The sequence below is a fragment of the Styela clava genome, chromosome 12 (genome assembly GCF_964204865.1).
Source record: "Styela clava chromosome 12, kaStyClav1.hap1.2, whole genome shotgun sequence".
Taxonomy (NCBI): Eukaryota; Metazoa; Chordata; class Ascidiacea; order Stolidobranchia; family Styelidae; genus Styela; species Styela clava.
In genome coordinates, this window is record NC_135261.1 from 12,419,536 (window position 1) to 12,436,852 (window position 17,317).

Sequence of the window (17,317 nt, forward strand, 5' to 3'; positions counted from 1 at the left end):
GCTGTCTACAACGTATAAGTTACTTGGACATCATCAGCAGTTTTCAACCAAATTGTGGTTTGAGGCAAGTGTATGCAAGGTCATACACACAGACCCGGCATATTGAGTTACGTGTCTCTATAAACACGATCTCTGGTGGCCAAAGTGATTCGGTTGCATTTTCTGAGTGTTTGAAGTGAACGAGATTGACCGCTTGATTCGAAAAACGAAGAATCAGCAGCAAAAAATGCACCCATGTGAACGTGCTGATGAATGTTGTTGTCTACATACGAACAGGATCCCGTTATATATATTACAGCATGCTTTGTAGATGATTCCTATCCAAATTCCAGTCGAGATGCAAGAAAATTTGGTATATTGTTTGTATTTTATATATTGATGAAACATAAACTAAACTAATAGTCTATTTTCCAATACATTACAGTTTTTGTACACTTTTATAATAGATATTAAGTATGCAAAACGTCTTAGTTACTTTGTTACTGGTTTGCCTTATAAGAAAATCCTATTGTTGGTACACAGGACCGGATGGAAAAATTGCTTTAGAAGGAACGGTAGGTAAATTTAAATAAAAAGCTTCTTTCATAAACAATATACTAAAACATTTAAAAAATATTGTTGGTTGTTTCCACATTTTCGTCCGTATTTAAAGTGAAAAACACGTCCTATTTTATGGTCAGAAAATAGGCCTATTTACAATTTTTGACAAATTAACAAGAGTAAGACAATTTTTGAAGCGCAATGAACTCAAGACGCTATAAACATCATGATGGCATTTCATAATTTATTTTTGTTAATTTTCGTTTCTTTCTTTATATTAAATATGAATTAAATTGTTTCTAGCCTGAATTTGAAGCCAACAAATATATCAAGAAAATATTTACAAAGTACGTGGTCGATTTCAAAATTAGCGACAAAATGAGTGAACAGATGCTGGCGGAACTGATGAGTAATCTCGGTCTTGGGATCATCCACAAACTGCCCAGAAGTGACGATATTCCTCACCATGATGAAGACGAAGAAGATCACCACGGTTAGTTGAAAATTTATAATATTATTGCGACAAGTGATTGATTTTGTTATATGCTTTCATGATGAAAAAAAAATAATGTCATTCCAGGGAACGTATTTTTCGTTTCAATTTATCTATTTATTTTTTTTTTCAATATTTTTCATATTGCTACTTCTGAAAATGAAACACGAATTTTTCGCTAATTTTTGTCAGATCGACGAAGAAGAAAAAGAAGCAATCCTGGCAATCGTGATCATGATAAACAGGTACAAAAGTATTTCTTGACGTTTTTTTGGTGGTTAAATTTGAAAATGAAACGCATCTGTATGACTCACAAAACAGGTTGTCGGAAGTGTGAAGATACTACAGTTGGAATTTGCAGGAATAAAAATAATTTGATCTGAAATAGCCCTATCCTAAAAGAAAAGCCTTATCTGTTATCTTATAACCGCAATAGAAAATGATTAAAACAAAACCTAGCTCTGGACCCCAAGCTTAGTAAAGCTCAAATATCAGTGCATTCGGCCCAAACAGATGTTGATTGATAATTGTAGATACATTTGTGTTTTAGTTTATATAGAAGTTGAGGCATTCATTTTTAAATTTGGCAATGTGCCCTATTGATTGCTCCAGCAAAGAATCATTTATAACAGTAGATAATTAATAATACACTGTTTTGAATAAAACAATGAAATTGATTATTATTTTAGCCTACTGATGTTACTAAATTTGCCGACTCCGTATCGTCAATTCCACATTTTCATGAAAATGTAACTGAAAACTCAAACAATTCTAACGTAAGTTGTTGTTGTTGTTGAAATTTTTGTTAAAACTAATGACAACGCTTAATTTTTTTGTTTATCTAAATAAACGGTATCAAATGTGATGCAGTGTTTCAAAATAAAAAACTTGTATTGGAAATAATAGCATGCATTCTTGTTGCAATATTCATACGAATAATTTTATTTTAAACACGATGCAGTTCAAATTCTCCTTTTTAGATTTAGAAATGGCCGAAATTCATGTGTTGGATTTCTATGTCATCCTCTGGTACTTAACTATCTATTAAATTTTCTTCAAATTCAATCAGTCATTTAGTTACCATAACCTAATACCTTTTATTTGTTAGTCTTGCCATATAAGATCTTAATACCTTGATTATATAATTCTTGCACGGACTAGAAAATTATTTCATAATGACACCTTTACAGATTATTCTTAACTTTCAAATACTTACGTTTATTTACCAGTGTCTCTCTGCTTCTATCCTAATTCAAGATTATGGAATTAACAAGGAAGGAGGAATCGGAGCTTACCAGTTTGGGATGCTCTGTCCGGCATTAATATATCTAACGGATGAGAAAACCTGCATCGAACGTGAAGATGATGGTTAGTATTTAAAGAATTCTGCTGTCGCTGCTAACAAAATAGTGTAACTATGTACCCAAGATGCCGACATAAACTTAGATGTTTCATATTTTTAAGACACGTGTTATTTTTAGCCATGAATGTCCGAGTGGTATGTGTTCAATAATACCTTCAAATATACTTTTTAGCTTGTTACAACCGAAAATGATACTGTTTGCGTTCACAGTCATTACCTCTCCTCCAGTTGGAAAATTTGGTTGCCAGGTTTTGCGAGCAATAGGTGTTTTGTAAAGGGCAAATTACCTGAATACCTGAGAACGTTTGGTTTTTACCGCCGCTAATCGATGTCATAGTTAATGTGATCAATCTTTTCAATCTTGATAAGAATAGAATAACAGACTATTTCAGATAAAATGTTTTGTCGGTATGATTCTTCAGCTAGTTCGGTAACCAACCAGTAAACTTTCAATAAGTTAGTCTTTGAGTTTCCTCGCCCGGCACTAAACTCACTTAATCTAATGTGATAGGAACCGATATGACCTTATGTCTTTTTTAATATTTCGCAATGCCATAGGTTAATACAGAAACAAACTTAAATATACGTTTGCGTTTTAAAACGATAAGTTGAATCATCAGGGAATATACTCATGCTCCTAGCGGTTATAATCATGAACCGAAGTCTTATTTGCGGAGTTCAAATAAGAATAACACTCGTAATTTAAGCGCAGTTCATAGCTGATATCGTGTTGAAATCCGAGTGATATTAAACATTTTAAAAATACAATTGCTTTATTTTATCGAGCATGAGCTATTATAAAGAACGATTTTTCTTCAGTGTAAATATCCATAAATACATTCTTTACATATTTAATTAATTCAATTTACTTATCTCCGTATAGAATAGTAAATAGCCTTAGAGAGCAAAGTAATACTGATATAGCCGGATATAAAATTTTCATAAGATAAAAATGTAACAATTCGTTCCAGTCAATGCTACACTAATTCAGCCATATGGAGTTTGTTGTCGATTTCACTTTCAGGTGCATTCTATACTTTACGCCTCGATCCTAATCGTATTTGATCTAGTGAAATAAATATGGGCTGACGAGGCTCTCGTAACCGAACAAGTGAAATTTGAGGTAATAAAACAATGATAAATGTTACCTTGCACAGGCGTTGGAGCAAAGCGTCATTCACAATCTTGTTAAAACTGCTTATTTTCATTTTTGAAATAAATGTCAGCCTACGCATTACCCTTCAACTTTATCTACTTATACTGTTGTGCGGATTTTCCGCATTTTTTGATAATTTTCAAATACTTAATAAAACATTTTTGTCACACTTTCGTCTTCAAGGTAAAATGCTGTAAAATTAACGCAAAACCCGCAATTACTCATTTAACGCAATAGGACGCGCCATTATTTGTATTCATTCAACCAAAAATGCACCAATTCTTGCCGTCAAAAAAATTAACAATCTTGATAATGCTTTTGTATCGAATGTGAAGTATATGCTATTATTTCAAAAAAGTTAAATAACATTAAAATCCATATTTATATTCCACATTCGCTACACTCTAATCACGAGTATTACCACAAGATATGTGAGATACTACAAGCTAAGCACAACTTATTTAACTTCAACAAACTGACATTTATATTCACTGACGCATTCGACCGACATAGAATATTTTCAACAGTTTTTATATAAGAATGTGACTTTAATGCACTGCGTTAACTGGGCATTAGGTAACTGGGCAGGCTGCATTGGAGTTTTTACTTGTTTCTCATATCATTCACGATTGATCCCCTCATAGTAGTCTCAAGGACCTATGTAGACAAATTAGCCATAGTTGAGTCATTTTTTAGAATATTTAGCAGCAATATGATCAGGAAATACTTTTTTCAATACCATATTAAAATCGACATACCATGTTTTTATGAAACTTCAAAATCTTTATACTTACAGACGAAACCAGTTCAAAATCAACTTCCGCGCAAGTGTGGGGATATGGCTTCTTGTCTGTTACCGTAATTAGTTTATTGTCATTTCTTGGAGTCGCTATTGTTCCTCTGATATCGGCTTCTTTCTTCCAAACACTGTTGTCCGTTCTGGTTGCTGGCGCCGTAGGAGCTTTAAGTGGAGACGCCCTACTTCATTTAATCCCACATGTAAGTGTTTTAACTTGATCGAATTTAGATCGAAACTTTGTGATTAAAATACAAACGGTTTGTACCCCAAATTGTCGTCGTTCAGTTTTTCAATCATTGTAAAATAGTATTCGCAAAGTAGTTGTTATCAATCTCCACTTTTGAACTTTACATAAGTGTAGACACGTCATTCGGTGAAGGTGTCGTAAAGTTTGTTTGTCCCTGGACTGTTTGAATTTGGTGAACAGTATTTGTATCATCAAACCTAACAATGGCGAGTTTATATTGTCAGTGAGGAAACTATACCGTGCTTAAATACGAAGCCCCCGTTGCAGTATACTCAGTGAAATTTCCCTTGTAATATGTGAGACAGAGACTCTGTCTATAGAATAATCGCCGGCATGAAAATTGTTTAGTCCGGATCAAAATCGGTAATTCGAATTACCATTTTAAACTTGCATCTTTCACTTTATTATTTGTCCAGTCTCAATCATCATCTCACGAACACAGCAACGAACCAATTTTAAAAAATCTCACCGTTCTTGCTGGAATCTATTTTCTGTTTGTAGTCGAAGGTATCATGAAAATAATGCAACACAGAAGGGAGAGAATGAAACTAGTAGGGAAATCATAAATTTTTTTATTGCTTTGCATGTTGTGATAAAGTCGATAAGCCTTGGTAGTTTTTGAACATGAATTAGGCATATGCATCGTTTTGAAAAAATCGCAATCCACCTCTTCTTTTTCTTGTTACCAAACAAATCGCGGTAAAAATTCAGTAATTCAGTAATTAGCAATGTAAGTGTAAGCTTTTCGGAGTCCACTTTATTATCCAGAGATTCACTTGGTTTAAAAAGGCGCGCCACTGAGCGTTTTTTTCAGTCGGTTCAATTTTTGTAAATCAAGTTTCAATAATTTGACGATACCGGTAGAGCATCACCTACGTGTATATATATATATGATTAGGCATTTCTCTTTAGTTTAATATATCACATCGCTAAAATATTGGCATCAAATGGATGCTTGCTGAAGATAAATCGTTTTTCAATCAAAGGTTCTCTTTCATTTCATTTTTTTTGCATTCAGCAGCTCGAGCATTGAATAGCTATTTAATTTGATTGCCGAATATCGGGATTAGAATGTCGGGTTACAGTAACTGTAACAATACAGTTCATAAAATAAGTTACCAATGACTATAAATACCCCAAACGTTTTATTTATTTCAGAACAGGAAACATAACGATATAAAGGACAACAGTGACGAAAAACTACGTAGTAAAACCGGGAATGATTATGTTAACGATGATGTTGAAGATGGTGATAGGCAAATACAATTATCAAAAGAAAAGTCTCACTCACATCACCATCATCACGAGACTGATCCTCATGGACATCACCATGATCATGAAAATATGGAAGGTTAATTTGATTCGTCGTGATTTTATTGCTCATAGGTTGTAGGTATTCATGATCGCCCAGAATTAAATAAAATAAGTATATATGTTTCTTAACTATGACACCCTATGGAAATTCTTCTGTCTCATCTGTTGTCGCTACCTGACACCCAGCTCTGATTCCACGCGGCTTCCTTTCCCCAGTAAAATTGTGTGTCCCATTTCGATTTACCTTAACTTTATATGCTATTTTACTGGTTGAATTATAATCTTGACTATAATTATAGCAGGTATATCATGAATATGCTCATTTAAATGAATTTATATTGCAGACAAAGGCATTGCAAGTATGGCTTGGATGGTGATTGCAGGCGATGGAATGCATAACTTTAGTGACGGTGTTGCCATCGGTAAGATGTTTGTGACAATGGCATTCTGACATAAAATAAATTTAATTAGTAGTACTTGAATTTGGTTAGAGATTTCGATATATTTGCATTGCAATAGTAGTAATATATAATTTGATTATTTCCTTTTTTAACGATTCTTTATTTTATCTAACGTGTACGCTAAATCAGGAATATGTTAAATTTATTTTACAGGTGCTGCGTTTTCAATCAGTCTTGTTGGTGGGATGAGTACATCAATCGCAGTATTTTGTCATGAACTGCCACACGAACTTGGTGATTTTGCCATGTTGATTAAAGCAGGAATGTCAATAAAGCAAGCTTTATTTTATAATGGATTTGCAGCTTGTCTCGGTTATTTTGGACTCATCGTTGGAATTTTGATTGGTACATATATGTTATGTCTTAATTACTTTTTGAAATTTATTTTCCTACTATTGAGTAGAATAGTGCGTGATAAGAGGGTGAATTTGAATTTCCCAATTCAGCATGTAATTCTTTAGAATCACCATTCTGCCGGTTCGTTCTTTCCTATTCAGTACAATATTATTTTACAGGGAATTACGCTGCTAATGTAACACCATGGATATTTGCGGTCACTGCTGGAATGTTTTTGTACGTTGCTCTTGTCGACATGGTGAGTAAACTGTTTTACAACTTGAAACCAAAAGACATTTGAACAAAAAGATCAAAAATTATATGAAATTGTCCCATAATCATAAAATATGCCACATAAAATTATAGTAGCTGCCTTCTAGCAGATTCAATTATCTTTAGCTCGCGATGCCAACAAAAGTTTTGTGGCTCTCAAACTACCTAACTTCTGATGCACAAAAACAAAAATTTCTAATCTATTTATCATTATCTACGCACGAATGAATGTCATAACGATGACTGTTTCGCCCAGCGTCTGCTTTTTAGTAATTAGCGTGATCGAAAACACTTCTCAGTTGTAAGTCGTTTACTTGCCGAACGTGCTTACCGTTAGTTTTACATAATACAGAAGTTGCAGTTGGTCAAATTAAGTGCATGTGCAGTTGGTCCAGCAGTGCATAAAGTTCGCTGGCCACAGGCCAAAACAATGCTAGATGTAGGGTGGCTCACCCTACTTTGCCGAGGGATTAAGAAATAGTCTTGCAATTGAGTTTTCCCGGATTTCTATCTTTCATAGCAGTTAGTCAACTTTAAAATTCTTCATAATAAACATCAAACAGAAATTTGTGTTAGTTTTTTGAACGTTTCAATTTGATATATGATGTAAGTCCCGAATTAGAATATGCTTGTTCCGCCATCATCTCATTCCAAATAAAACAGCTTGTATCTAACCTTTACAAGTTCCAATCTTATCTTGTACATTGGTATATATATTCCGCTCATGGCTAACTTGCCCTTACCTTAATTCAGTTTTGGTAAATGTTCGTGAATATAATGTTCTTGATATATTTTATTTTCACAAGCTACCTGAAATGAATTCCGGAAACTATGCTTCGAATACGAAAACTGAGGTCACCAATTTTCTACTCCAGAACGTTGGATTATTACTCGGGATTGGATTAATGCTCATAATTTCTGTTTTTGAAGATGAATTTAAATTTGAATAGTTTTGATATGAGAATATTCAAAGGATATGCTGTGAGTCGACCAGAGGATTGATCAGCATATGGACCAAATAGATGCAAGTCAACTATGCATAAAATTTTTCTTTTTGCCATTCCAAACAAAATACATATGTACATTTACGTTACATTTATGTCTAGGTGTCATAAAACCGTTTTTACAGAAAACTACAAGTGCGTCAATAACAACATTGCAATAATAGGATTTCGCTACAAATATTTCTATATTATCTTGATGATTATTTTTGTTGTCACATACCATCTTTTCATTACATATCTGCATTGCTCAAATGGCCGAGCAAACAAAGCGCATCGCATAATATTTACTACTAACCAGAATAAAATAGAAGCAGTTGCTCACCCAAAGACATCATTTCAAAGCAAATATATTATATATATGTATATATATATAATGCTTGTATGTCTTGTTTTTATTATTTTTATAACGTTTAGTTATAGTAGGTTATCAAACTATAAATATATTTATATGGTTGAGATATGGTTTGTCTTTATTAATATCACATATAAAATCTTCACAAACTGATAGCAAAATTGTTTAGGAAACATGATATCACCCTTTCAACTGCAAATTCGAGTTTAGGATAGCCATAGTCGGCATATTGCTTAAAGATTCCGGTACTTGGCAACGAAGATTTACGTCAGGAAGACATGTTGTCATGCATGTAATTAAATGGAATGACCCGATTTTTGCTTCATTGTTTGATTTTCTAACTTTACTAAATACAATAAAATATAAACCACTTGATTCAATTTGGGATTTAAAGTTGATACGGGGTGGATTTGAATAACAGAAGCTCAAATATTGAATTTGCGAAGTTTCGATTCGTTAGTCGATCGATATGCTTTGTTATGTGAGATGTTTTCTCAATTTTTTCAACCTTATTCCATGAAAAATGTCTTGTCGAAGTTAAAAGTAATAAACCACAAATGACAATTTTTTTGCTCTACTGGGTATTGTTTTCACTAATGGCGGGTTATAATATACATGAGTACTTTGTGAAAGGATTTTAAACCGTCACTATTGCTTTGGTTGTGTTTGGTGTCGTGATCAGTCATGCAGTCTTCGACATACGCCTAAAAATGCCTTATTATTCAATAAATAATGAGATAATTTTTAAAGCACCTTCCGTCATATTAAAATATTAAGGAAATTAAATTTGATTTTTTGTTGTAGCATACCATGCTATCCTACAACCCATCATATGTTAGGTTTAAAAATCTATTGTGTCATAACTATAAGTTGAAGTTTATTTTGACTTCATGATCGGAATAACAGGCGATAAAATAATTAATTGATAAAAACAGATGAATAAAAACAGAAATATTAGATGTCACAAATAAGCCATCTAAAACTAAACAACCATAATAACTGTCCTTGCGTAGTATAATTTATTTTGAATCTATTGTTGTTTTTCCATGATTTTGTATTTTTTGAGATAATTTTTCATCCGATTGCTTCGTCGCTAAATTAGCTGCTGTAATTCAGCATCAGACTGTTGCTGACTGTATGGCTCATTGAGAATTTGGCGACCTCACGTCAACTGCTATAAGTCATTGTTTCCATTTCTTTAGTTTCACTGTGTGTGTTTTTTTGCTTCATATTGATGCTTGTATGACAAAAATAAATCTGAATATAAAATCGGGGAAAGCAAACAAAACCTCAAATAAGTTTTATGGCGTCCAGAGTTTAAGTTGGAACGTTTTGCCAAAAGAAATGGTACGTGTTGAAATATTAGAAAAGAAATATTACAGAAATATTATAAAGGAAAAAAAAAACGAAAAACTTAAAATAAATCAAATAGTAAACCAAAAAAATAATAGAAAAATATTTGCCACACCATATTAATAATTGTATAACGGTTCGCAAACTAAATTTTGTAAACAAGAGTGAAGGGTAAAGAAAAATATTTATCAAAAGAGATATCGCAAAGCTGATTATAGTTGAAGTCAACTGCCAAACTGTCTAATCAAAGTCGGATGGATGACAAGGTGAGCTAGTTTAGACGACAGAAAAACAACAAAACTCATCGTGGACCGACAAAAGGCTTCGCGGATCAGCGGTTGGGAACCGCTGAGCTTGACCACATTATTCACCAAATTAGATCCAAATTATACTCCAGATTACATCATGTGTTAATTGTTGCCCTTAACAGTATAAGTAATATATAAGTAAATTAAAGAATTATGGTTACAATAATAGTCTTTTTTTATGAAGTGCTTTATACCCGGGTCGAACAGCCAATACACAATAAAATTCGATTTGCACATTGGAACACGATAATTAGAGAATTTGATTCCATTGATTCGGTGTAAAGTGATAGAGAAGATTTGTTTATTTTGATGAGTTGTATAAAACCTTCTCTTTCTAACAAGGCAAAAATGACAATATGAGTTGAGTTGTAGAGCATTGAAATTATGGTATTGGTTTGTCTACTATATATAAATGTTTGCATAACATAAAAAGCGTATAAGAAAAAGGTTGATAGCATGATAGGTTTTCAAATTATCTGTCTAATTTTTTAAAATCTGTTTTTAATAATAATAATTAGTTATCAACATTATTATGATGTGCTGACAATATTCAATGCAAATGGATATATGACGAACACCGGATTATCAGCCTTGGATTTCATATAAACCGTGTTCCCCCGAAAATAGAACCCAGTCTTATATTTGTCTTATGTCTTATATTTTCATTTATCAAAAACAAAATTACAAAGTAGAGAATTACGGGATTTCCATATATAAAAAATATGAAAACCGATATCCATTTTACTTATGAATACACGTTTTTATTCAAAATAACTGCAAAACATAGATTATTAAACATTCAAAACGTGTAGAAGAAATTTCTTGCTATCGACTAGGTCAAAAAATGTTTCGCATTATTGACTAGGTCTTATTTTCGGGGAAACACGCGGTATATGTATATATATATATATATATATGAATAGTTGTCTGTATTACTATTTCATTCCTTTGCAATTGACTGTAACTCAATATATGCAATTGTTTTCCCAAAATAAATTATTTAAAATTAGTCTGAAATTTACAGTCTTATTGGCTTAAAAATATAATTGAATAATTCCATATTGGCTCTGGAATTCAATTTGGCACAAAAAGAGTATTGTGCCTCCCCTTCCCAATGCATCGGAAACGACAACTTAGAGAAAGTGAAAGAGAGATTTATTGTTTCGTCAACCAAAAACTATCATAAACTAATGCAAAAATATAATAATTATCAGATGTGGTTTATTTTGCAAAAAAGTATATTATACTGTCTACAAACCTTATAGGGAAATACCACCACTCCAAAAGAAAACAAAAGTCATGCATGTGTATTATAAAAAAATATCACATCTGCACATCAAGAAAAGAGTGTGAAACATGCAAATGCAAACTAGGATTAAAAAACTTATTGCCGTATGGTAAAAAACACAGTTCCTACAAGCACCAGAACGGACCCTAAATAACCGAAACGGAGTAACATTTCAGCATAGACCTATCGGAACGAACCTGTAGCTATCTAAAAAAGGGTCGTTTACACACTTATATGCCATTTCAGTTAAATCAACGAACATGGGGGTGGAAACAGTGGTCAGAATCACGTTCTTGGGTTGCGGCGCCCAGTGGTTGTAATCTCCTTCAATGATCAGTTACATGCTATTGACTTACATTTAATGCTGTATTTCGATGTAAAAAAATTTCGGACATATAAACTTAAAATACAAATTACGAAACAAACTTGAACTTCGGAGCCCATAATCACTGTTGTTCCTGCGGTGCAGGTTTTTGTATTATACAAGTTTAAAAGGAATAGAAAAGTACGACAAACAGACGCGCGTACTGAAAATAGATAAAAAAATATGTATAAACAAAAAAATGAATATTAAAAACCAACAAACAGGAAGTGGAAACGACTAAATTTATATATATATACACTTTAAAAGATCAGAAAGAGAAAAATTAAATAAATGAATAAAATAAACAATTGGAAACACGTGAAATTTAGCTTAGTTTGTGTTTTTGGATTTTCTTTACAGTTCGTTTTTTAGATCGAGGTCGTTTTTCTGACTCTTTATTTCAGTAACTTCATGATTTGACCCGATTATTAACACTCCATTTGAGCATCTGCTGTTTGTATCGTAAAGCATGAAACTGTACTTCTCAATTTGGTGATGTCTCGTTTCGTAGGGATTTGTTCAAAAAGAATTGTTCTAAAACAGTTGTTTTAAATCAATTTTTTTACCTGTTTATGTTCAAAATGGCTGTACTATTTGATTATTTTTTGTATTAAATAGGTTGAAGGAAAATGGATGTAAAACTTGCCAAGCGCTTCTTATATACAATAAATACTTCGAAACGCCACAAATATAATTGATAAAGGCCCTTACACACCTTCTCAGCTGTAGTTCAGTGCGACCCCAAACGCGGTTGGCATAGTAACACGTAACCGATAAGCATCACGTGAACGACCCTGCGACGAAACCACCTCGCGAAAGTTGATGTAATGTAGTATAACTTTGAGAAAGCGTATGCAGCTGCCAGAACGCAACGTTTCGGCGTAGTTTAGCGGCAATGCAGGGGGTATTTCAATAAAAAATACAGAAAAAAATGATTTAAAACAAGCCCTTGTTTCCGTATACGATATGCGAAGCCTATTTCTTCTTTTACTGTTGTTTTTATCCCCACATGTCCAAATATCATTCCAGTAGTAGCCTACGTTTCCGTAGGTTTTCTTTCATCCATATTTAAGCATCGATATCTTTATTTGTTTCTGTAACAATCAGCAAATAGTAAACGATGACGTTTTACAATGGCAACTTTTTAAAGTCGGGCTCAGGAAGATATTGTAAGCACGGTTGTAAACATTACTTCGTTTTCGTGGTTTCGCGTGTTATTTGTCTGGTTTCAGTTGTGATTTAAAAAATAGTTATAGATAAAGTTATTTAGTTGTTATTTTGTCTTCCGATTAGCTTTAGTTTAATCGCAGTAATCATAAATTAGCCCTGGAAAATCTGCGAAAGACTATGCTGAAATTAACTATCAGTACCTGTTGGTTGGAACATTTTGGTAAACTAAAATAAACTATTTTTCCAGCATCCCGAAGTTACCGAATCTATTGTATGGTTTTTCAGCACCTGAATCTCATAATTTTAGCGTTCGTAGTGATGGGATGCAATAAATTTAATTAGGTCTGGAAATAACGCATTTGAAATGAAAGCTGAAAATGGAGCACTGGTGAAACGAATTTGGTGCGGTAACAAGTGGTGGGGTTCAAATTTTATGTCAGCCGGTTCCATCGCACAAATGTCATTTTTTTCATCTGGTTCTGTTACAAAAAGTCATGCTATTTTCAGTAATGCTAACCGGTTCGCTGATCTCATAAAATTCCGTGAGACTCTTCTATAGAACAGGAGCGAACCGGCTGGATCTCACTACTGGTGGTAACTATTCTACATTTTGCTTTACAACACAATCTCGGAGACAATGAATACATCTGGACCACAGACATCATTTTTGTAGAATATGGAATATTCGTTCTCATGTTGGTCAGCTTGGAAGATGAGACAAAAACGCTTGAGGATTGTGATGGGATTGGTGCTGGTAGCTTCGGTTTTGCTATGGCACTCTACATTCCGGTGTAGTTTGCCTGCTCTTGTCAGTCAAAAAGGGAAAGCAATTTGTCGGTAAACATGTCAGTGAAAAACGCAGCATTTGGAGAATCTAGCTAACATTCAGTCTCGAGCGGTGTGTCAATTGACATAGTTTTGACACGGATATAGGTATCTATTCTGGACCAGAACTTAATTTTAAAGCCCGAATTCACGCTTATGTATTTTTATTTTTTAAGCTTCAAGGCCGAATTCAACAATTTTCGTATATATACTTTTCTTTCTCAAGAATCAACGCCCAAACTCTTTGAATTTGTGTCTTATTATCAACGTATATATTAAAACTAAATGTTTTGTGTGTCAAACGGATCTGATGACACATGGTGTTATGTCCTGACAAGGCAAGGAGACTACTGTTTGAAGTAACGAAGTATATTACACAATATATACAAAAGAAACAGCGAACGGTATAAGATCAAATACCAAGCAGCCAGCAAGCTTAACAGAAAACACTAGAATGAGTAATAGCCCGGGAAATCCCCTGACGTCACAATATGCTATATACAAGACTATGCGCATGAATATCTACCACATGGTTTATATACAATAACTGTGAATCTTAATAGTGGATTTAGGATGAGCTGACTTTGATGATCTTATGGTTGTATCGTTCCCTCCAGTCTGTACCGAATTAACTTGCATTTTGTGTATATATTTGATTGTACCATTGCTTGTTTTCTGGTTGACGAAATAATAAATCTCTCTCTATATTAATCCCTCTGCAGTTGATCGACCCCTCAAACGGAATGATTTTACAATATAATGACAATGTCGTCGGTAACTTGACACTAGGCTCAAAATCCTACTGTGTCTGCTCGAAGTACTGAAAAAGATCTCCAGGTTTCTGAATCTTGCGAGATTTGATAAAGCGCATTCGCGACGAATCGGAGTCGAAAAAGCGAAAAGTGATTACTCGGCGCCAAGATGTCGCGAAAGACGTTGCCAAGAAGCTGCAATATATGACGGCGGAAGAGAAATTGTGTAATAAATTACCGCGACCTCGTCTTTAGTAAAGCGATTGAGACGGCATAAAAACAACGAAATTTCACGCGGACTGAGGCCGGCGTAGGGAACCACTGTTTTAAATCACCGGAAAGTTATGGAAGAAATGATGAATGAAATTTCTTGCATTTTACAGAAGAAGACGAGTGAATGTACAAAGGTCCGAGCATAGTAGGCCGCAGGCGGTCTTGCTACTTACTGAATAGCGTGCGAAACACCGCAAAGCGCGCAGAACAGAGAGAAACAGCGCAGAACAGAGGGAAACAGCGCAGAACAGAAGAAATTCTGCAACAACATTCATTATTTGCTGTCCAAGGTTTGCAGATATAGCTTTATGAACTTATATTAATAGAGTACCTACTATAGTCTATAATATCTTCTCTGCAATGAATAATTGAAACGTCTGAGTAAACCTACCAACTTGAACTCAAAACATCAGTTACGACCTGTGGTTTAGGATCTGGAAAGATGTCAACTTCAAAATCTTGTGATGTTCCTCCAGACCCTCCAAAAGCCCCACCGATCGACAAGCTGGTAGTACTTTTACAGTGCCAAAATTGTCGGAGAGTAAAATCTCTGATTTGGTTACAGTGCTTGAAAGCACAATATTAAAAACATTGCGTTTAGAAATACCAGCAATCATTGAACAACATCTGGAAAGACTTGCTCAAGATGTCTCTTTAACCACTCCCACCAGCATTGGCATCCAGCAGTCCTTGTCTTCACTGGATGAATCACTGAAGGAAGTGAAAACCCAGCTGTCCTCCTTCAGTATAATAAAAGATGAAGTGGGAGAGATTAAAAGAAGCCAGGACTTCATTTCAAAAAAATTTGATGACCTTAGTGCAAACTATAAAGATCTGAACAACACAACAGCAAAAAATAACAAAAAAATTCGCGAACTCGAACTTATCGTCGAAGATCTTGAAGAAGAAATAGATATCTTGACCGAACGCCAGCAAGATCAAGAGCGCAGATCTAGACTAGATAATCTAGAGTTTCACAACATCCCATACTCCACAGATGAAGACTGCGAAAACATAATCATGAAAGTAGCAGCTCGAATCAATGTACCACTTCAACCATTCGACATATCGAACTGCCACAGGATGTCGAAAAACAACAAGAAGAAACCATCACCGATCATAGTAAAGTTTGTCAACCGAAAAACCAGACATAATATTTTAAAAAATCGTCGTCAGCTAAGAACAGCCAACTTTCGTACCGACTTTCCACAATTACCATCATCCACCAAAATTTTTGTTGTGGAAAATTTAACCGACACTAATAAAGACTTATTTTATAAAGCCAAAGATCTCAAAGTCATTTGTGGATATAAATTTTTATGGACGCACAATGGGAGGGTACTCATTAAAAAGAACTCAATGACCAAAACCATCCCTATTGTCACTGAAGATGACCTTTCATTCATCAAGTAGGTTTTTTGATTTTATGTCTGGTCGTAATAATAATAATAATTCAGTTGTATGTCTATACAATTATTGATAGTTATATATGTTTGACTTTCCTCGATTCTGTATTTTCCTTACAATTTTTTTTTCTCACCCTTTTAAATGGCTTGTGATAGTGTTAGTAATAGTGAATTCCAATTAGATCATCTTGATAATTCTGTCACATGCAACAATGTGGAAGTTGCAAATTTATATTCAATTCAAACCCTGTCAAACTCAAAGTATTTTTCATGTGAATATCAGATCCCTCATGAAAAATTTAGACGAATTGACCACGCTTCTATCCAATTTTTCTTCACCTCCACACATAATTGCAATAAGTGAAACAAAATTATCTGATAACCATGATTTTAATATACCTATTGATGGGTACAGCTTCATACATGCGCCATCTGCCACTAAAGCAGGTGGTGTTGGTGCATTTATAAGAGATGATATCACCTACTCTGAAATTACAGAGCTTGACTTTAATAATTATTCTAACTGCGAAAATCTGTGGTTCGAAGTCAGTTTGGTGAACACTTGCAATAACCTAGTAATCGGCGTTATATATAAACATCCTCGCAATGATATTTTAAATTTTACTGATGCATTTGAAACCTCTTTATCCAAAATGGCACATAAACACTTTTTGATTGTAGGGGATTTTAATATTAATTTATTTTCAACTTCTACTAATACCCAAGTTGCCAGTTATGTTAACATGCTTATGTCACATAATGCCACTTCCCTGATAACAAAGCCCACTAGAATAAGTCGTACTTCAGCAACGTTAATTGACCACATCTACACTAATATGAGCAATTCACAAATCAATTCTTTTGTCATTCTGTCTGATATCACAGACCATTTTCCGATTATGTGTTGCCTGAATGGCATAAAACCAACATCTTCTAATAATTGTGTATTGTCAAGGGACATGTCCACATTCTCTCTGGACACTTTTCGTTCAGATATAATAGGCATTCTTAACAACCAATTCACCACACTTCAATTAAATTCACAAAACTTTGACAGTGTCTTTGACGAATTTGTACAATCATTTGTTTCTTTGATTGATCGACATGCCCCTTTACAACCACTTTCACGTCGTCAGAAAAGGATAAGACTAAAACCCTGGCTTACTAAAGGATTGATTACTTGTATTCGACGCAAAAATAAATTATTCAAATCTCATTTTTTGAGGGGTAACAGCTCTCA

The 17,317-nt window shown here is 34.0% G+C and overlaps 1 protein-coding gene across 3 annotated transcripts; it reads left to right on the forward strand.

The window, feature by feature from the left end:
* Positions 1-395: 395 nt before the first annotated feature.
* LOC120329591 (zinc transporter ZIP6-like) lies at positions 396-8,906 on the forward strand. Of its 3 annotated transcripts, none has more exons than XM_039396248.2 (12): positions 396-554; positions 844-1,033; positions 1,226-1,278; positions 1,723-1,809; positions 2,263-2,401; positions 4,349-4,551; positions 5,015-5,149; positions 5,757-5,949; positions 6,257-6,334; positions 6,527-6,718; positions 6,889-6,968; positions 7,789-8,906. In XM_039396248.2, the coding sequence occupies exons 1-12, from the start codon at positions 456-458 to the stop codon at positions 7,930-7,932; spliced, it is 1,593 nt and encodes a 530-aa protein (XP_039252182.2). In that variant the 5' UTR covers positions 396-455; the 3' UTR covers positions 7,933-8,906. The 3 variants fall into 3 exon arrangements, with proteins under 3 accessions (XP_039252182.2, XP_039252183.2, XP_039252184.2); XM_039396250.2 differs by having other exon boundaries at positions 423-558; XM_039396249.2 differs by lacking the exon at positions 5,015-5,149.
* Positions 8,907-17,317: the final 8,411 nt, after the last annotated feature.

Excerpts from the sequence above, each read along its gene's own strand:
- LOC120329591 (XM_039396248.2), top strand. The coding sequence starts at position 456 with ATGCAAAACGTCTTAGTTACTTTGTTACTGGTTTGCCTTATAAGAAAA. Across the intron at positions 555-843 it reads AAATTGCTTTAGAAGGAACG|CCTGAATTTGAAGCCAACAA; the intron begins GTAGGTAAATTT and ends AATTGTTTCTAG. Across the intron at positions 6,719-6,888 it reads CATCGTTGGAATTTTGATTG|GGAATTACGCTGCTAATGTA; the intron begins GTACATATATGT and ends ATTATTTTACAG.